Raw genomic sequence first — 21,250 nt, 5'->3', positions numbered from 1 at the left:
CTACTTATTGGTGAAATTATTAAGGCCACTTCACTAGTTAAAAGGGAGATTTATTTAATGGCGTAACTTACAAATGAAGGGATAGGTAGGTGGAGGGTTCTGGGAAAGATGCAGTGCAGTCCAGTGGTGTTCTCTGGAGAACTCTCCTTGGTCTACCTCTGGCGTCCAGGGTCGAAGCAGGAAGAGAGTGTGGTGCATCCTGATCTCAGGTCTTCGGGGCCCTCCCTTGGCCCCGCCTGGTAGGTGTGACAGTTACCGAAACCTCAATGGGGCTTGGAACTTCCAGACCAAAGCTGGAATGGCTACCCACTACCCACTTGCCTGGTATGCAACGGGTCCTGGGTACATCTACCAGTATTCCCAGCCAAAGGGGCCATACATTGTTGGTCTCCAGAGTTGCCGTCATCTCATTAGGTCAGTTTTGATTGGTTTTAGCAGCTTCCTATGGTGATGGGCAGGGGAGTTTCAAACCAAAAAGGAGAAGGGCTTGACTAAGAGCAGGAGCTAAAATAGGGGTGGATGAGACTGCCTGGCTTTAAATGTAAATTCTGCTAACTTTCTATGTATGTGGCCCTTGAAAGACTGTGGGTTCTTACGGTCAGCTCATTCTTCTCTATGCAAGAGTTGTTCATCACACTCACCTCACAGTTCTGCTGAGCACTCGATGTAGTAATCTGGTAAAGCACATCTGCCATGAAGTTCAAGCCAAAGCCCCAGATTCCACCGCTACACTGCCATTCCATCCTTCCACCATAGCAGCCCAACTACTCAGGTGTTGCAGGTGTGTATAATGTAACTGTCTTGCTCAGCATATAGTTCAGCTATATCACGGACGATCGCATTCCACACCACTCTCCCATCCATCTTCAGAACAATTCTTTTTAATTTCTCCTCACACTGAAACTCCTCATTCCACCCTAGACACACCAGGATTGATCTTTTAGGCTATCCTTGTCCAGAAAGACACCCCTGAGAGCTGAGGATGGGCCTTTGTAAGTGGCACTTAAGGGTAGTTCCAAACCCAAGTACTGTGAAAACTGAATACAGTGCTCAAAAAATGGCTATGTATGGTTAGGTCACTATCCACCTAGCACCAGGTGAGTGACACACTGCCTTTTGTTGTTGTTTTGGCAAATACGTTCTGGCCATGGGCTCTGCCCACTGCAGTCACTTAGCATCATGGAAGCATTCACCTCACTCTATCTTTCAGTGTAGAAGAAAGTACCTAAGCAATGTTACTCTTGAAGTTCTGGAAGACCTGTACTCTGGTACCCTGAATACAGCAGGGATGGATGACTTGTTAACCTCAGGTATTAGCAGTATGTGTTCCTTAGTGGATGGTGAACAAAAATCTACCTGCATCCCCAGGAACATCCTCCTCAGTGAATGGTGAACAAGAATCTACCTGCATCCCCAGAGCATCCTCCTCAGTGGACAGTGAACAAGAATCTACCTGCATCCACAGAGCATCCTCTTCAGCGGACGATGAACAAGAGTCTACCTTCATCCCCAGAGCATCCTCTTCAGCAGACGATGAACAAGAATATACCTGCATCCCCAGAGCATCCTCCGCAGTGGAGAATGAACAAGAGTCTATCTGCATCCATAGAGCATCCTCCTCAGTGGATGGTGAACAAGAATCTACCTGTATCCACAGAACATCCTCTTCAGCAGATGGTGAACAAGAGTCTACCTGCATCCCCAGAGCATCCTCCTCAGTGGACAGTGAACTAGACTCTACCTGCATCCACAGAGCATCCTCCTCAGTGTGTGGCTAACAAGAATCTATCTGCATCCCCAGGAGCACCAGGGAGCATGAATCTAGGCATACCTGAACATAGACCTGACATTCTGTGCCCTCCAGCTTTTGCCACCATGCCACCACACTGTGCCCAGATGTTGCCAGCCTGCTGGCATTTCTGACTATGGATGTATTCCATTGCAGTGGAGCTGAAGGCATTTGTAGACAGGAACCCTGTCTGAGCTGTCAGTACCAGGCCTGCTCGTCTTTCCAGCAGGTGGTTGGGCTAAAGTTGCAGCTAAGGATGCTGGGAGCAGACAGACTGTGGAAGAAACTGGAGAGGCTCAATTCCACAGCTGCGGCCCATTCTTCTGTATTGCCAGAGAAACATCCCAAGGTACTGTCCTCTCCAATTGAGCATGAATTTGGCAGATCTGTCGCCATCTGTCCAGGGACATCAACTGCAAGACTCGGTCTCCCCCTCATCCTTGTCCAGTCACTACTTACTACCTACAGACTTCCCTTCCTCTAAGCATCCTCCCTTCTGCATCTAAGGCAGAGGTGGGGGTGACTGTGCTGAAACACTGAGGACAGTGAAATATCCTACCTGTGTCGGTATTTGGACTCGCTTCAGAAGAGGTGCATAAAGTGTGGCAGTGTTTTCCACTTCTGATATTTCAGGAAGATCATTTCACCTCTCTGAGCTGATTTCCCTTGCTGAAAACTTGAGGATGTATGGGACAGCCATCTCACAAAGTCTTGGGAAAGGCAGAATGGAATGAGTGCAAAAGGCTTAAATAGTGTACCAGAGATCGGAGTCATGGTGCTCATTACTAAGAATTTCTTTAGAAACACCCCTCTCCACTTTGCAAAACCAACATCCAGCTTTCAATACCTTCCTTTATCAGGGGACAAGCTAGTCAAGGAAAAGAATGGTTTCAAACCAAGATGATAGCTTGGAAAATCAAAAGGAACCCTGAGAAGTGGCACCCACAGAAAGCAGGACGAGGACATGGGTCGGTTATTCTGTTGTTCTATCCATGTTCCTACTGTCCACTTCTGACTAAAGGGATCCCCTAGTAGCTGAAAGAATTAACATATGTGAGTCCATCAAATGACATCTATTGTGGAGAGCTACACCAGGTGGAAAAAACAGGTAGGCTTTTTATGTCTCTAAAAGAACAATACTTAACACTTCAATATCTGTAATAAAGTATTTGTGCCACAAGAAAAGACTTAGAGGTTAGGAGCCATGATAAGCTGGCAGTGAGTCACCACTTTGCCTTTAGTTGAGGAAGTCAAATAAGAATTCCATGAACCGCAGCTCAGAGTGCTGAGTCCCAGCTTAAGGCCCAAATGTAGACCACTTAGTATCACATAAAGATACCACACGATATGCTATCCTGACAATCACAATTAATCAAAACTGCTTTCAGAGTATTCCTGGGAGAGATGGAAAGGAAAGTAAGAGTAGTTTGTTGAACGCTGTGCAGAAGTAAAAGCAGACAGCCTGCCTGTGTGCCCGGTTCACCCTTTAGATGTCTTTGGGGAGATTTAAGGTAAGGGATAAACATCTCCTTTGTGGAAGGGCTAACTAACCCTTGTGGGGTCCATCCATCCTCTGGCCAGAGCCCACAGGGTGGTAGAGACTCTGGCATTGGGATTACAGACTATTGTTGGTGGCATTGTATTCTGAATCAGGATTCATTGCTCACCTGGGCAACCAACTTGGGCTGGTTATCTTAGGTTCTGGATTTCATTCTTATTGGGAGAATGTCAACAATAGAAAACTGCACAGCATCTAAAGTCATCAGGCACATCCACTTCTAAAATACCTGCCATGCACTTTATAGTAAGCCATAAGCATTAACGTGAATATTAAGCCCAGACCTCAGGCCCAATTCCCTGGGTGCCCTGAAGAAACAGTGACTTCCTTCTTGGGGTTTACAGAACTGAAAACTATCTCATCTCATGACTAGGCAATTAGGATCAGAAGTGTATCATCTGGTCTTGTTTAAACCTCCACCTGTGAGCCAGCACCAAACGACCAGTCTGTGATCCCCACTTCTAAAGTCACACCTCTAAATCTGCATTCAGAGATGACCCATTGGGCACAGGAAACCCCCCCCATCTTCTAATGACCCACACCATCATAACCAAACTCCTTCTCTGCCACCTCCTCCCTTGTCACTGACCGGCTTCCATGGTCAGTGACTGCTATTGTTGCGTGGAATCCTCGTTTGGATGTCAAGGGAACGGCAACCAGGTGTGAGTCTCCTTGGGCTGTCAGTCAACAGGCTTTAACCATCACTGCAGCGAGCCCAGCCAAAATCGCAGGACACGGGTGCAGACCATCTCTACGGGCGTCATGTGGGGCTTGTGGTCTAGCCTAGAGCATCACGAAGTGTGCTTGCTTGCCCTGTCATTTGTTTATGGACAGCATGGAGCACAAAATGTCACAAGCATGTTCAAGCTGTGTGACATCACACCCAAATCCAGATTTCTGGATGCTTTTTTGGGAAAACATCTGAAATTCTGGGGGGAAGAGACACCTCCCACCACATGTCAAACCTTTGAAGTCCCCAAACATTGCACCCACCATCCTCCTCCTCAGTATGGCCCACTGGCTTTAACTAAGACAAACTCCCCCAGGCATGCATGATGAGGACCCAACAGAATCAGGAGCGAAGGGACTGAGGACGCAGCTCTGGAAGAGCAGAGGTAGGGGAGGAGGAGGAGGAGGAGGAGGAGGAGGAGGAGGAGGAGGAGGAGGAGGAGGAGGAGGAGGAGGACAGTGCGCATTCCCTTCCAGGCGGGGCTTCTCTCAGCCCCCATCGCTTTGTTTGGCTGGACTCAGAAAGGCCTGGAGGGGAGTTCTGATTCCAGCTTGCTCTTTGCACAGCTAATTATTTGGGGCTCCCAGAAGGGTGACAAGAACAATGACTCCCCAGCAGTGGCAGCTGGACTAGCTCAGTTCGGGGTTTTTGGCCCTGGGGTCAGAACTCAAGGAAGGGGAGCTATTTGTTTTGGCCTTAAACTAAATCTGCCCAGAGACACAGACAGATGTTCTGACCCGAGTGCAGGAAGGCTACTATTTCAATGCCGAGTTAAGTTCCCTCCCTGGGCTTCCCGAGCTACACACCAGAAACATGCATTTCCCTGCTCAAACTGTTTGCTTAGGAAAAAAGAAATTTCTAGATATTCCAGGCATACAGCTGCTTCCCAGGCACAATATTTTACAAGACAAGGGTTAATTGAGATGGAGCAGTGAAACTTTATCTGTACAAAATACACTAATAAATGTCTCCAACTTCATTCTGATAGGAGATCCACAACAATTTTCTTCAGAAAAGGTGGCTGGTCTAGAGGGAAAGAATGATACTCCATGCTTTCGAATCAACCCACTAATAGGATAGAAGATATTCTATCTGTCCCAGAGAGATTGCTGCCATATGACATTCATTCCCAGCCCCCAAAAATCACCATTATGCTGTTATATCTGTCCAACCCATTGTGGAATGCTATGCAGCAGGTTGGCTACAGCAAGCTGTGTCCTTCCTTCCTGCCTCTGAGCACATTTCATTTTTGCTAATTCCAGTAGGAACTGTCTGGATTCTTAGCTAGATAAATCCCCGAGTGACAAGGAAATGCCCACTCTCTGACCATTGCTGAATTTTATTTTTATATCCAATTGTATTGTACATACATAGTTGCTAGGCACCTCCATGATAATAGCATTGTGGGTATCAGGTGAGACAGGTGCCAGAACAGAGCCCAGCAGGGAGGCAGGTGTTAATCAAAAGATCTCACCAATATCAAAGACATCCTTTGAAAGATACACAAGGAGAGATATATGAAACCAGGAAGTTCTATAACAAAATGGCAGCCTAGCTAGAGGTAAAGGATAGCAATGGGGAGGCAGAGAATTTGTTCTAGAAGAAATCCACTTAGATTTATAACCAGTGGGAAAATATCATAGATAGAGGCTACTGAATGTGTAAAAGCCTATGGGAAGAGTGGTCAGTGAGTACAGGGCCTGAGTAAAGGTCCCTGACTACATCGGAATATACAATGGATGTAGAAGAGGGTACGGTGGTATAGACAAAGGAAGACTCTACCAGCTTCAAGGATTCTGCGCTGCAAAAAAACCCTTAGGGGTTTTAGCATGGCATAGTCACAGTAATAACTATGATCAGATTCATGGGCTGCATAGAGCTGGGCTGGCAAGAGCAAGCAGGTATAGAGCAGAAACAGGAGGGCCAGATGGTCGAGACCATCAGGACTCCAGACTTGGGGGTTGGGATGGCAGTTGAACTTGGATTGTTTGCTGCTATATGTGACAGAAGAAAGGTGACATACTTGAAAAGCTTTTGCCATGGAGTCAACTTAATGCCCTGGTGTCATCTGAAAGGCTAAAGACTGCTCCTTACTGTAGGTCCATGTCTTGGAGCTGAGAAAAGATGTTAAGAACAAACAGACCAAGTAGGTAGGACCCAAGCATTTGTGCTCTTTTGTCTCTTGCAGTGGGCACCACCATGCACTCCCGTGACTGGAGCTCTGCGTTTGAATTCACAAATATAGAGGGAAAAGCTCTTATAAATAAGACACAGCAAGAACCCCACCAAGGAGGCTGGGAAGAAAAATTCACCAGTGAACACGGACAAAAAAAAATCAAACCACAATAAACAAACCAAATCAAAAATGCAGCTGTATAAACAGCCTTCAGCTGAAATTGGCGATGTGTGGACTTTCCACCTGGGTGTCTCTATCTCACATCAGGTTTTTCTTTTTTTAATATTTTGTGAAAACTATGGGTCAATCAGCTATGCCATGACAACAGATCCTGCGGTTAAGGGTCTCTGTTCTTGCCTCAAACTGCCACGGGCTTGGGCCACAAGAGAGTAAGCAGCAGCAGAAGAAGAAGAAAAAAAAATGTTTGTATTTGTTTCCCCCAAAGGGAGTTAAGCAACGAGTAACAAAAGGATATAACTTATGTGCAATGCTTTCCAGGAGTTTATGATTCAAGGTTTCAGGGAAAGAATAGAAGGGCGGCCAACAGAACTCTGAATGAACACAAAATGACAGGATACTTTCTGAGCTGCACTTAATTTGCCCGATGGAGGACACCAGGAGCCACAGTGGTGAGTACCAGTTCTTCCACAGAGTGGGTTTCTCGTTCCTCACATGTTTGGCCAAGCACTATCCATCTGAGAACATACCCATCTCATACTGTCTTTTTTCACCCCCAACCACTTGAATCTCTCCCTAGTGGTTACTCTGGATTTTTGGGAACATGGAGAGTATTAGTGAAAGAACTGAGGGATGGAGAAGGTACTTTAGGAACACAAGAAAAGGAACAGGAGGTACAAAGTGGTGGCCTCTTATGAACAGAGAAAACAGACTCTGTTTTGATTTTACTAAAAGACATTAATGTAAAAACACAGCAGTGGGTACAAGCGGAAAGGATCTTTGCTTATTAATCAATGTGGTCCAGATTAGCTGCATGGCTCACCTCCATAGTTTCTAAAAAGCACAAGAAACTCGGATATTTTGAGGCTTTGCTGTTTTGCCAAATTCAGCTTCCTCAATGTGACACTTCAATACCAAAGCATGTGTATCCACTGTTTACAATGTCTACAAATCCCCCGTGATCCAGTGCTGGCTTTCCTCCCTGGCTTTATCTCCTTCCAGCTCTCCTTCAAAACTAAGATTGCAGACATTCTGTTCTTGGAAGTCACAAAATGTGAAGTTCTGCTTCTTTTGTGCATGTGAAACTAAAACACGGCCACGCTGCCCCCTCCTACCTCCCCCTGCTCAGTCCCTCTCCCCAGGCTGTCACTGGAGATGTCTCACCTCGGATTGCTATCCTCAATGCTGAGCAAAGTCAAGCATCCCTTCTGGGCTCTCAACGGCACTCTTGGTAGCTGGTGCTGATAATTAGATGATAATTAGACAAGACTTAAAGACAGAGACTTAATCTTTAGCATCCTTGTATTGCCAGCCCCATCCTACTATAAAACACAAAATGCCCAGTGAGTTTTCACTGAGTGAATAAGTAAATACCAACTCCAAAGATTTGCCAGCATAACTATAATATTTTAAAATCTAAGCAGTAAAGCAATTACAGGATGAGAAACACAGTGAACTGGGCAGGCAAAGATCACTTTTGGCTGGGACAGCCGGAGCAAGAGCAGGCTGCCCTTGAGACCATTCATGACACATGGACTATTTAGTTATTATTATAAACAAGCATACAACATGATTATTTCCATTAACCAGATGAGGAACCAGATGTTCAGAGAATAAGTACCTAATTGCCAGAAGAGGCAGGATTTGGATTATAAGTCCAACATTTCCAGAAACTGAATATGAGAAGATGGGTATCTTGGGTGAAGTGAAAGTATTTGCAAGTGATTCAGGAAACACATGTCCTACTGACTTAAAAAGAGGATGATCAAGTGATGCAACGATCAGTAGGTACTGGGGTTTGGTGGGTACCTCCAGAGGATTGCCAGTTTCTTGTAGCTCAGAGAAAGGAATTAGACAGAGATATGTGGGTGGTAGCAAGCAAAATGAGAGAATTCACCTAGGAAGAATATGCTATGGAGGGGGAAATTGAGTTAGTGCAGAGAAAATATTCTGAAACTTGACAACAAATGCTGTACAAAGGTCAGAGCGTCTAAGTTAGATTTAGAGGGCTTTCTGGCCTATTTACATAGTATAGGCTTTCTCAAACATGCTTGGTTATATCTAGCTCTACATACAACTTTATTGTTAGATGTCTCATTAGCATCCTGAATCTCCTTCCAGGAGTATGTGTGTGTTCTAGTATCAGGAGCCATAGGTCATCTTCAATTACTCTAGAGTGCTTCTGTAACAGTGGCTTTTTGTGAGTTGTGGTGTGGCTTAACACAGGTTTGCAGTCTTCCTTCCCAACAGGTTTCTCTGATCATTGTTCATACAGATATAAATGGTCTTTCCATTTTCTTCATTGTTAAAATCACCACCCCTAACGCCAGAGTACCCATTATAAGTTTACTCATCAGTGTCCTCCATAATTGAAGCCACAATGAGAAGGATTTATGGAAACTGTATTTCTAAAAGTTTCTTTCTGTAAGTGGAATCCTAAGTATCTTCAGCTTAAAGTAGTCTTCTCCCCAGCTCCATGGTTCTGAGGTTGTCTGCACATTATCACACAGGTGCCTGGTGTCAACTGTCTTTCTCTATAGCACTGATTTGGGGGATGCAATGAAAGGTGACTTAGACCAGACTGTGAGAAAAGACACCAAACAACTGAGCAGCTGAGCTACTCTGGGTCAGAATGGGAAAGCAACAAAAGATGCCGGAATAGTGTGCTCTCCTTAGCTTCCCATTACCATAACACAGGAAGACAACTAAAATGGAGGTTGGTTTTTAATCAGGCTCTGGAGGCTGTCATCCATGCTCAGTTAGATAGCACACCACAGTGGGATCCCATGGTGGAGATGAGGCTCCCATCGAGCCAGGATGAAAGAAGGGAAGGGGTAAGCTGCAGGCTCTACAGCTCCTTTAAGGGCCTCCCACAGGGTCCTGCTCTAAAGACTGCACCACCTCCCAGTGGCTCCATGCTGGGATTCAGCTTTCAGCACCTGTGCTTTTGGAGACACTGAAGATCAAACTAGAACAAGAACTCCATCAACATGACAGAAGGACTCTCAGAACCTGTAAGACTAGCAAAGAACCATCTAGAGGAGAAAAGCTGTAAATATGCAGAGAACAGCAGAGGAACAATCAGCGACAGACTGTTGGACTGTGGGATGAGAGAGACAGGTCCATTGACCCGTTCAAGAAATGCAGCACGGGAGTTGTTCCACCAAAGGCACAGCCTGAAAACATGGAAAATGTATTTACCTTCAGGAGCCAAAGAAGAGAAAATGGGAGTGGGTGACTTGCAACAACCTTAATATTCACAACTGATAGCAAGCAGGTGACGCCTAACAAGTAAAAAAACACAAAAGAATGAAGATGTGCGTGCCTAAAATGAGCAACGCCTGATGCCCACAACAAAGGTCATTTATTCCATGAAGCAGGTACTACTTGTACCTCATAGAAACTGAGGCTAGTGACTGGGGAGAAGACTCAGTGTGTAACAATGTACAGTGCAAACAGATCTCCATCATCCATGTAAAAAGCTGGGTGGGGAGGTGCCATTATGATGAACAAATATATGGTGGAGAAATGGGAGAGGAAGAGAAGCTGACCAGTTCACGTCAGAAGAATCAAAAGTAGTGAGGAGCAGGCTGATGTGGGTGGCCTGTTTGCCATCAAGGGCCAGAGTAATGTCCAGGCCTTGGGTGCTGCTGAGGGCCATGTCTGGGTCCATGGTACTACCACAGTCAAGGTCTGTGTTGACATCTATGACCCATATTGCCACCAAAACCCACAAGAATTCCTTGAGTCTGGGCTGCCACCTGAGGCCATTTTAGAGTCCAGTGGCTGTGCCATGCTGAACTGAGTGGCCTGTGCTGCCGTCAGGAGACACAGTGACATCTGGGCGTGAGCTACCAAGCTATCATACCACGGCCCTACTGAAGCCAGGGTTTGTGTGGATGCCCATGGCTCCTGTGAAAGCTGTGCAAATACCCAGGGTCTGGGCCATCACCTGGGGCCATGTTGGTGTTTGAGGGCCATGCTGTGGCTGGGGCCATGTTGGTCTGAGTGGCCTGCACTGCCAGCTTGGACCATGGTGACATCTGAGCCCAAGCTGCTCCTGAGGACCATGTCTGGGTCTGTGGTCCTACCACAACCAGGATATTAGTTGATGTCCATGGCTCAAGTTGCCATCAAAAGACACATGGCTGCCCAGGTCTAGATTATAACCTGTGGCCATGTTGATATCAGAGGGTTGTGCTGCCATCACTGGGGCCAGGCCAATCTGAGTAACCTGTGCTATCACCTGGGCCATGGTGTCATCCAGGCCAGGGCTGATGCCTAGAGCCATGTCTGGGTCTGTGGCCCTACTATAGCCAGGCCTGAGTTGAGGTCCATGGCTCTTGTTACCACCAAAGGCCATGCAGATGTCTGGTGTCTGGTCAGCCACCTGAGACCATGTTGGTGCATGAGGGCCATGTTTCAGCCAAGGGTCATACACTGGGCCCATGGTGATGTCCAGTCCTGAGCTGCTGCCGAGGGCCATGTCTGGGTCCATGTCTGAAGCTGGAGTCTGTGTTGATGTCCATGGTCTCTGTTACCACAGGGGTCATAGGAAGCATGCATTTTGAAATCCAAGGGCCATGCTGAGCTGGCCCTGCCCTTCACTGGCCCTGGGATAGCTGGCCCTGCCTCTTGCTGGACACTTCAGCAGAAAAGCTGGCCGCCATATTCAGGAGAGATGGTCTACTCATCACCCCAGGTATGGGAGAGCTGGCCTTGATGGCATGGGCCTAGGTGAGCTGGCTCCACACTGTGCCTGAGGGGGGGAGGTGGTCCCAGCAGCCCAGACTGACCAGCTCAGCTACCCCCCAGACCCATATCCTGGGACTTGGGTTGGCCCACCTTAATATCTACCCTATCTATGACTTGCTGGAGTGTGTGAAGGGACTGATTGGACAAAAAGGTATAATGCATAACACACTGAAGCTCCCTCCCAACACCACTAGGATAAATGAAGAAGTGTTAGAGAGATGGGGAAGATGGAAGAGTGGGGTGCTTTTGTTTGTTTGTTTGCTTGCTTGTTTTGTTCTGCTTTTAATTTTGGGGGGTTTCTATTTGGGGAGGGATGCTGCAGTGGTGAGGAGTGGATATGGAGGGATGGGTAGGTGAGGAGGGATGGGTAGGTGAACAGGATTGGGGTACATGATGTCTTTATTGATTCCCAAAGAATCAATAAAGAATTATAAGATACATACATATGTATTTTATGTGCACATATATAGCTAGGTGTAGTGGAATAGTATTGGAACATAGTAAAAAATGGAGTTGTTTGAGAATCCTGAGTGCTTCTGAGAAAACTCCAAGCAAACAAGAGTCTTAAGACCTCAGTTTTTTGAAAACACAGAATTGTTCTTGTACTGTGTGTTCACGCTCCTCCCAGGTGTAACAGATGGGAGAGAGTGTGTTGTCATTCATGTGCCTCTATGGAAAACATGTTTTGCCATGTGTGGTTTGCCATCGTGATTGTATACAGCTTGAACTCATGATAAATTTACTCAGATGACCTCTCTTAACCCTCTGAGTATAAATTGTCTGATGCTCTAAATAAAGTTGGATATTTCATGAGACTTTAGTCTGTCTCACCTTTAGGTTCACACAGCCAGCGAGAGGGCTAACAACATGCATCTGCTACCCCAGAACTGGGAGGAAGAGGGTGAGGAGACAGGCAGATCCTGGGGTTGGTAAGCCAGCCACTCTAGCCCAGATGACAAAGTGTAAGTTCAATTGTCACATACACACGGGGGGGGGGGGGACAGGCTGAGTGACTATATTTTGCCAATGATATACACTTAATAGACAGAGAAGTAGTCTGACATCTTGTCTCAGGCAGTGGGCCTCTGATCCATGTCCTACAGTCATCCTGGGGAAGGCTGTAGCATGGAGGCCAGCAGAGGGAGTTTTGGGGACTCAGCAGGAAGAACTCAGTCAAGAGTGAAGTAGACCAAGAAGGCAGGCCATCTGAGAACCTGCCATTCAGTAGAAGTTATGAATACGTAAGCATTATGCACCACTTTGACATCTGGGGAAGATTGGGAGGACCTCAAGCAACACAGGCATGAGCATCCTCAACATCATAGGGACCAGGCACAGTTGGTGATTTGCCCAGAGGGCTGGGTTATGGTTTCCTGCCCATGTCATTATCTCAATGTTCCAGCCATATCCCCCTACAGGAACAAGTGTCACTCTGCTGTCCAGAGACTTCAAAGCCTTCCTGCAACATCCCTTGATAGTTTGCTTTGTTGCCAAACACAGCTCCCATGAAGACTTGTGTAGCCAACAGTATAGTCCTCCTTGGGGTGCATATGTGACTAATAAACTCCTATCACTCTTTCCTCTTCAGTGTTAGGTGTCATGTATTCAACTATCCATGACACCCAAGGACAAAAATTCTGCCTCCCAGCCCCATCAAGTGAACAAAACAACACCAGATTGTAGGGGCCCACAGAGGCTCCCTAGTAAGGCCTTACTCTAGGTCAGAAAGTCTGAGCTTGCTTTGCCCAGCATGGCTGAAATAGGATGATTTGGCCAAGGGCGTGGTTGCCAGGTGTTTTGAAGGGTCTATGCTTATTGGTACTTTATACCTCATCCTTGAAAGGGGAGGTCTTTTGCTCCTCCCTTTGCTGATGCATAAAAACAACATCATGATTAAAGCTGAGGCAGCTGGGTATTGACCCAGGACCCTCTCGAAGCTCTCCTGTGTCTCTGTATTTCTCGTCCTCTCTGTCTATATTTCTATCTAATACTTCCTCATTCCTCACTCCTTCATCCAAGAACCCTTTGACAGGTTGGAGCTGGTCCCTGAAATATGGCGCTCAACATGGGGCTTATGTATGGAGGATAAAATGAAGTCACCATAGGTAAAGTGGGCATACTCAGATAATAATGGGGTGAGGTGATTTTCTTTTTCAGGAGTAAAGTTGTCAATATAGAACAGGGTAACAGTAGACAACTGTTTTAAAAAATAGCCAGAGGAGCTAAAGTTAGACTGCAGCAAGTACCTCTCTTTCTCTCTATCTATCTACTAAGTTAGGCCTAGAGTTGTAATATAAGTCATAAAAGGCAAAATAGCTGCTGTTTCATAGAGAGTACAGCAGAGACTTTGGACTCCAGTGACTGGAGCAGGTCTGTTGGCAGGCAGCTGGAGGGTGAGCTCAGAGGGCACCATGGTGGCTGCTCAAGAGACAAAGCCTCTGGAGGGAAATGCCCATGGGGCACGCACCCTGTGGGCCAGGGAACAGGTGCCTCTGAGTCTGAGTGCAGCCCGCTGGCCAAGCATTCCAGAAACACGGAGGTCCCTGTGGAGATGAGGCAGTATCCCCCAGAGGGTGAGGTAGCGGTGAAGGCAGTGCTGTGGACCCGAGGGAACCTGCTGGTTGACAGGGCACCTGGGCTAGATGTGCCCAGGCAGGGAAAGGTCAGCTTTGTCCCTGGCAGCATCAGCAGTGCTGGAACTGTGGAGTGAGGCAAAGCTGCACTCCAGGCTGAACCGCAGAGATGCCCTGGAGGCCAGGCCAGCCCAGACTCCCAGCAACAGGGTGAGGTGGAACTGTGGGGCTGCCCTAAGGGCTGCTGTAAGGCAGCACACAGAGGACACAAGACCGCGGGCAGAACAGGTAATGGAGCCCAGTGCAGGGGCTGTGGCTGGGTTTCCTTCAGGACCTGGGGTGCTGAATGAGAGTCACAGTTCACAGCAGCACAGTGGCACCTTGAACCATTGTGATGCCAGGCGATTGAGAGCCTTGGGCCTCAGGACACTGGGGTCCTGGGCAGACAGGCCAGAGATAAGAAGCACAGAGAGACTGGGACTGTAAAAAGCTGAATGGGACATAGTCAGCAGCCAAAGCCACACAGCTTCTGTTTGCTGACTGCGAAAAGAAACGGGTGGCTCCTTTAAGAGACAGGCTTTCTGGATCATGCATGGAGGTCTCTTTTGAGAGATCTGTAGCGACTCAGCAACTGTGTCACCACCTTTGCCCTGGGGCAGATTGCCTAGGGGAAGGCTACCAGCTGCAAAGTGCCTCTGTAGCTGAGAGTGAAGTTTCAGAGACTCTTGTTTGAACTGGGTTGTTCCATTCAAGGGAACTGCAACAAATTTTTGGTTGTGGGTCTCTTCGTATTTGGAGCTTTTCACTTCAAGATTCATTATGACTTGGACAGCTATACAAAGACTTCAGGGCAGCTGTCAAGCCACGCCTTGATTTTGAGCTTTCAGTGGAACATAAAGACTGGTATCAGAACTGGCTTTTTTAACTTTTCAGACTTAAGAAATGAGATGGACAGGAGTGGTTCAATTGTAACAGGACAGTTGTTATTTCATCTACACATCTATATACATTATCAACTATGATGACTTATGAACTGTTTTGTATATGCATATATACTTTCATTAACTCTGGTGACTCATGAACTGTTTTGTGCAGGAATGAACCTGTTTTGTATAAAAATGGAACTGTGTAGGAATAGAAAAGCCCCCTCCCACCAAGCTCAAGATGCAGCTTTAAAATGTATAAAGAAAAAGGGGAGTTATATCCTTAGTCACCTCATTATGGTTTTTTTTTTTTTTTTAATGTACTGATGAGTTAGAGTTGAGATAAAGTTTTTTCTGCTGGACTGGAGCAGCTCAAATGCAAAAATATTTTCTTGTTCTTTGTATGGATAATGTTAGCCTTTACTAATGTACCCTGTTTTGTTAGCAATAAATGCAAAAAGTTCTATTAAGAAATTGCTTTGGGATGTTTGCTAAAGTTTAGAAAATGTAAATAGTTCTATTAAGAGTTTGCTTTTGGATGTAAATTTATGAGAATTTTAATTTTACCAATTGTGTGCTAGAACTATGATGTTAACCTGTTAATGTTAGTGAACCATGGTATGATGATAAGAGGTTACAGTTTTTGCCAGGGAATTTAAAAGGCCTTGAATAGACAACCCAGAATGGCTGGATTGGTAATCGCTACACCCTAATTAACTATTAACTATTGTAACATTGTTTCAATCTAGTCAAACTGCAGGGTATGTGCATCAAGTGTCTCAAAATGTGTAAGTAGTAAGGGATGAGATTCAAGGGCTAAAAATAACTTATTTGAAATGCCATGCTGAATATAACTGGTTGTGTGTAGACTCTTCTATTTATAATTACTGATTTAAAAAGGGTTTGATGCAGCTAAAACTGCTATAGTCATCTTAGACCCATCCCATCTTGGTCATTCTCTACTCCTTTACTAGTAGGTACAGCAGCCATAAGGAGCAGGTGTATGATTGCTAATTGCTATGATTATTCTAGCTACTTAAAAGCCCTTAGTTGAAAGCTGATTCAGAGCTGCGTAGAGTTAAGCTCTGCACCCTCACTTGAGGTTTTCCAGAGGCTGGTAGTACACAGTCAGCTGAGGGGCCTGAGGGACCCTTTATATTATAAAAAAAAAGGGGCATCTGTGAGGGCTCACAGAAGCTCCCTAGTAAGGCCTTATTCAAGGTCAGAAAGTCTGAGCTTGCTTTGCCCAGCAGTGCTGCATAATAGGATGATTTGGCCAGTGGTGTGTTTACCAGGTGTTTTGAAGGTCTACACTTGTTGGCACTTCAAATCTCGACCCTGAAAGGGGGAGATCTTTTGTTCCTTACCTTGCTGATGTATAAAAAGCCCATCATGATTAAAGTTGAGGTGGCTGAGTATTGACCCAGGGCCCTTCTGAACCTATCCTGTGTCTATCTTTCTCATCATCTCTGTCTATATTTCTATCTAATATTTCCTCATTTTTCACTCCTGCCCCCAACAGGAGCTTTTAACACGTTGGAGCTGGTCCCCAACACCAGATACCAGAGTATCTACTATGAATGTTACATGGGTGAAGTGCCTGCTTTAGTAAATACTGGCTTTATTATAGCTAAGAAATAATGGACTATTTTGTTCTAATTTCATATAAGGAACTAAAAGTCAGAGAAGGCAAATGGCCACCTGAGGTAGGACAAAAATAGCCTCTCCTTCCGATTTAATGCTGTATTGTAAAAAGAAAAAAGAATATTTATTTTATTATTTTATAGTATGGGTGTGGAGGTGTGTGTGGTATGGGGGTTTGCATGTGAGCACAGATGCTTACAGAGGCCCACAATTCAGAATCTCCTGGAGCTGGAGTTACAGGTAGTTGTGAATGAATTAACATGGGTGCTGGGAACTGAACTGGGGTCCTCTGCAAGAGCAGTAGGAGCACTTAACCACTGAGCCATCATCTCTCTAGCCCCTAATAGCAGCTGGTTATCTGGTATGCACCTCAAGCTCTACTGTGCTACTTTGAAATTTCACATCTGAGCTCCTCAGCATCCCAGTTATGTGTCTAGTGACTAGAGTGTAGTCTTAATGCTTTTGACAGACTTAGAGGACACAATTCACATCAACACCCCAGGTCTTAAGGATGCCAAATGTAACTCGTTTACAAGCACTAGTATTGTTGGCCCCTGGGTTCTTTATATTAGACCAAATTCAGAGACAGATTCTGGCACAGTTCTTGAATATTCTACAAAAATGAATTGCAGGTAGTCGCACAACCCAACATCCTCTTTTAAAGCCTTTTTTATGAGGCAGATCAGAAGCTGGAAAACCTCTTTCACCACAGAGGAAATCTAGGCTAAAAAGGAAAAATAAGAACTTTATGAACTATTAAAAAAATAATGCCATGGAGTTAGGGAGTTATGGATTAAGTTCCAATCCATTAATTCTTTTATTTCCTGAGTTGGAGCCAGCTGAAGACATGGGGTCCTCTGGCGATGACGGAGATGGTCAGGTCCAGAACAATCAAAAAGGAGAGAAGTGGCTGCCAGCGGGAGGGGCAGGCCCACTCCTCGGGATGGTAAATCAGGAAGGACTTGGACTCCCATGATCTCACCTCCCCCAGGTAAGGGAATGAAGGGCTAGCTCTTCAGTTTCTTCTGGGAGTTGAGTTACTGTAAGCAATATCCTGCTCAGGCAGACTCACTATATTTCCCTTGAAGGAAATTGATTTCTTGATTCTTCCAGCGAATATAATCCCAACTCAGTGCTTTAGGTTTCCTTGGGGCACTACTAGCTGAAATGCAGTCTAAAGTACTTCTAGGGAACTCATGAGACAGAGGTGGAAATGGAAGGTAAGGCACAGGAAGTGTGTGGGCTAGGGACAGTCAGGCTTTGAACTTCCCCAGTGAGAACCACTAAAGGTTTGAGGGATGGTATATTTTGACTGTTTGCTGAGTAGGTATGTTTGACAATTTCCATGGGAAATTTATTTTTAAGCATGTAAGGCCTCCGAAAGGATAAATAAAAGATTATAAGAGAGAGAAACATCATGGTTTCTGGTTGTTTAAAAGGCAACTCAACAAGCCTTTACCTGCACAAGGAAAAGGTCAGGATCAATAAAGGTCCTTTCCTTTATGGGGAGATCTGTTTTCACTTTAACTCCGATAAACCCTGTAGTAGGCCTTGGGAAGATCAAGGGAACATCAGACTATGCATATGATCTGGTCTTGTCGGGAAAACAAAACTTGTCCATCTAATGTTCTCCAACAGTACCAAAGCTACAGCCACCTTCACCCATCTTTCAACCTTCCCCTGCCCTCAGTATGCCTGTTGCTCTAAAGTTAGCCTAAAACCTCAAAATAGGCCCTCATACAGAAAGATGTTACTCCTCATAAATACAGTTGTGTTCTAGAAGTGCCTTTTCAGAAATACCATCTTTTCATATGTTTACTATCATGTTAGTGACATATAATGATGGGCTTCATTATGACATCCTCATACATGTGCACAATGTGTTCAACATATCCAGGTCTATCACCCTACCTTGCTCCTCTCACAATCCCACTCATCCCCTTCCTCTTTCATGTCTTTCCTTGTTTGCTATTGTTATTTTCTTGGTGTGTGTGAACCCATGGGTTGCACTAAGGTGGCTTAGGGAAGCAAGTGTGGGTCGAGTTACACCACTTGGGAAAATGTGAAGTCATCATATAAAGAGTAATGTTCACAAAGCAAAGTCCCAGGAATAAGCAGAGGCTGGGTGTGAAATCCTGCAGGTACCAAGTCTCTGATGACAGTGGGAGGCTTTACAGACAAAAGGCCTGTGCTGGAAGACAACTTGGTACAATTTGCCATCACTTACCCTTTTTATTTGCCCAGTTGCCGTTGTAGAGTACTGCCTGAACTACTGTAAAGACAAGCTCTTACAACCCGTTGGCAGATCTACACTGAGAGTCTTTTCATCCGTCTAACTTCTTTGACAAATCTGAGTCTTCATTGCACTGCCAGTTGTTCCAAGTACTTAGACCTCCGACACACAGAGATGCTCAACTGTGACCGATAAATCCATAAGCCTAACATCTGGTCACTGCTGGGGCCTCATTTAGATCCAATTCTTCCCCCTTACAGTTCCTCCTTCCTCTCCAGAAGGCCTATCAGTAAGAGTCTAACCCTTAAGTCTGCTTTCCCTTTAAAGAAAGAAGCAAATCATCTGCCTCCTTAAGCAATTTAAATATTATTAGAAGAGAAACCTGGTGGAATTCAGCATCAAAGTTATTTTCCTGCATGAAATGACCTTCTCACAGCACCTCTCCACTGTATAAATCCTCCCAATGTCTCAAGGCTCATCTTGTCTACACTAGGAAAATCCTTCAATATCATCTCTCTGGATTCCTCCACAGCTCTCAAACTCAAGTGCTTCTCAGAGACCAGGTTATTTGTAGGATGCCAGCTAATCTCCAGCTGGTCAAGGTTGAATGTGGGGACATGGTGACTAAAGAGCACATGCCTTACCTAAAAAAGGCACCAGCAAGTCAACCCCACCCACACCCATTGCTATCCGCATTTTTTGGGAAATGTCTTCATTTAAAATACTGAATTTAGAAGGTTAAAACAAGTCCACTAATTTGCAGCTTCTGTTCCCTGCTGAACATATGACTCTTAATGTAATGTTCTATGATACACTGGTAATAGGTGAGGTGTCTCTTATCGGTAAGATCACAATTTTTTAAGGAAACACCTCCATAAATAGGTATTTTCAAAACAGTGCAGAAGAACTAGGCAAGTGGCATATGCCTGGACTGTCACCATTTAGGGAGGCAGAACAGTAAGATTAGTTCAAGTCTGGAGTAGCCTTATATAGAAAGTTTGAAACCAGCTTAGGCTATGTCTTACACACACACACACACACACACACACACACACGCACACACACACACACACAAATAAATAAGTAAATGTAAAAGCTTTTAAAGAAATTGACTAGTTCCTAAGTAGACTGATGGGAGGAAGACTGTGAAATGCTGTTTTCTGAGTACGACGTAGCTATTGTACGCATGAGCTTGAAGCAACTGTGGTTGCTTGCATAGGGCCGGCACATAAGGCTGAGCCCCGCAAACTCTAGTCATGAGGAGGGGAGGGACTCATGGGGTCCTTCCCCTCCTTGGGGAGCAGTTGGCAGGTGATAGCTGTGCAAGGATTCGGAGTCATTATCTTTAGCAATGTAGCCATTGGTAAAACACCCATGCTCCAGGAGATAGTACCACACCCATGCTCATGTGGATGTTCAGTTCAACTCAGTAGATCATAAAACAAAAGCAAACAACATAAATACATGTGAAGGTGGCAGAAGATGAGGCAGAGGAGCAGTGTTCTGGTGAAGGTGGCAGAAGATGAGGTGGAGGAGCAGTGTTCTGGTGGAGGGGGGAGGTGGAGGAGCAGTGTTCTGGTGGAGGAGGAGGGGAGGTGGAGGAGCAGTGTTCTGGTAGGAGGGGAGGTGGAGGAGCAGTGTTCTGGTGGAGGAGCAGTGTTCTGGTGGAGGAGCACTGTTCTGGCAGGAGGGGAGGTGGAGGAGCAGTGTTCTGGTGGAGGAGGAGGGGAGGTGGAGGAGCAGTGTTCTGGTGGAGGAGGAGGGGAGGTGGAGGAGCAGTGTTCTGGTGGAGGAGGAGGGGAGGTGGAGGAGCAGTGTTCTGGTGGAGGAGGAGGGGAGGTGGAGGAGCAGTGTTCTGGTGGAGGAGGAGGGGAGGTGGAGGAGCAGTGTTCTGGTGGAGGAGGAGGGGAGGTGGAGGAGCAGTGTTCTGGTGGAGGAGGAGGGGAGGTGGAGGAGCAGTGTTCTGGTGGAGGAGCACTGTTCTGTCAGGAGGGGAGGTACATGAGAGGCCTGGGTGAGTGTGATCAGAACACATTATTTACATATATAAAATTGTCCAAGAACTTTTTTTAAAGAAATTCAGTATTCCTAGATTAAACACATAAGATCAAATGAATTTCCACACTGTTATTGAGGCATTCTATTTTTGATCAAATCTTAGCAAAAGCTACCTGACCTCTCTGTAAACTTCGTAATCCTAATTCACGTAAAATAAGAAAGCAAGAACAAGCCTGGCAGAGAGAATGTGTTCCCCAAGTGTTACTAGTGAAACTCAACTGAAAGAAAGTCACCGAGGACAAAACCAGAACTCACCTGTCTCTCTAGAGCCAGCATTGTGGACTAAGACATTCCAGTCTCTCCGACCATTGGTGTGTGTCACTGAACTCCAGTTTGCTTCTGCTGGAGACTGGGCTCAATTTCATAAAGGCAACTGTGACGCCAGAGCCTTGCACAAGACTCCCAGTAACCAGACACAGCCCTTATGCAATAGACTGCAGCAAGGACACAGATGAGCAGCAGCTAGAGAGGTATGAGGGAGGCTTCCAGCCTGCTGTGATGGGAATGTCAAGAACAGAAGTCACCCCCTGTGTGGACACCAACTCTTGGAAGTGCGTGATATTATTACCTTTGGCTTTACAAGTAAGAAGAATCAGAGTCCAAAAAGCTGGGTAATTTGTCCACTGACCTACTC

The 21,250-nt window shown here is 45.7% G+C and overlaps 1 protein-coding gene across 9 annotated transcripts in view; it reads right to left on the bottom strand.

Moving 5' to 3' along the window:
• Nucleotides 1–21,250, bottom strand: part of Fhit (fragile histidine triad diadenosine triphosphatase) — a 1,536,882-nt gene that overhangs the window by 1,032,641 nt on the left and 482,991 nt on the right. The window contains exon 1 of one of the 9 annotated variants that reach the window (XM_076544512.1): nt 20,872–21,078. The exons of the other annotated variants lie outside the window; for them this stretch is intronic. Coding sequence (XP_076400627.1) covers nt 20,872–20,892 — 21 coding nt within the window. The 5' untranslated portion in view covers nt 20,893–21,078. Of the gene's footprint in view, nt 1–20,871; nt 21,079–21,250 lie in introns of those variants that run through there. 9 annotated transcript variants of the gene reach the window in all.

The sequence above is a fragment of the Peromyscus maniculatus genome, chromosome 9, assembly GCF_049852395.1.
Source record: "Peromyscus maniculatus bairdii isolate BWxNUB_F1_BW_parent chromosome 9, HU_Pman_BW_mat_3.1, whole genome shotgun sequence".
NCBI classification, from domain to species: domain Eukaryota; kingdom Metazoa; phylum Chordata; class Mammalia; order Rodentia; family Cricetidae; genus Peromyscus; species Peromyscus maniculatus.
This window is presented reverse-complemented; position numbering and strand designations above follow the sequence as displayed.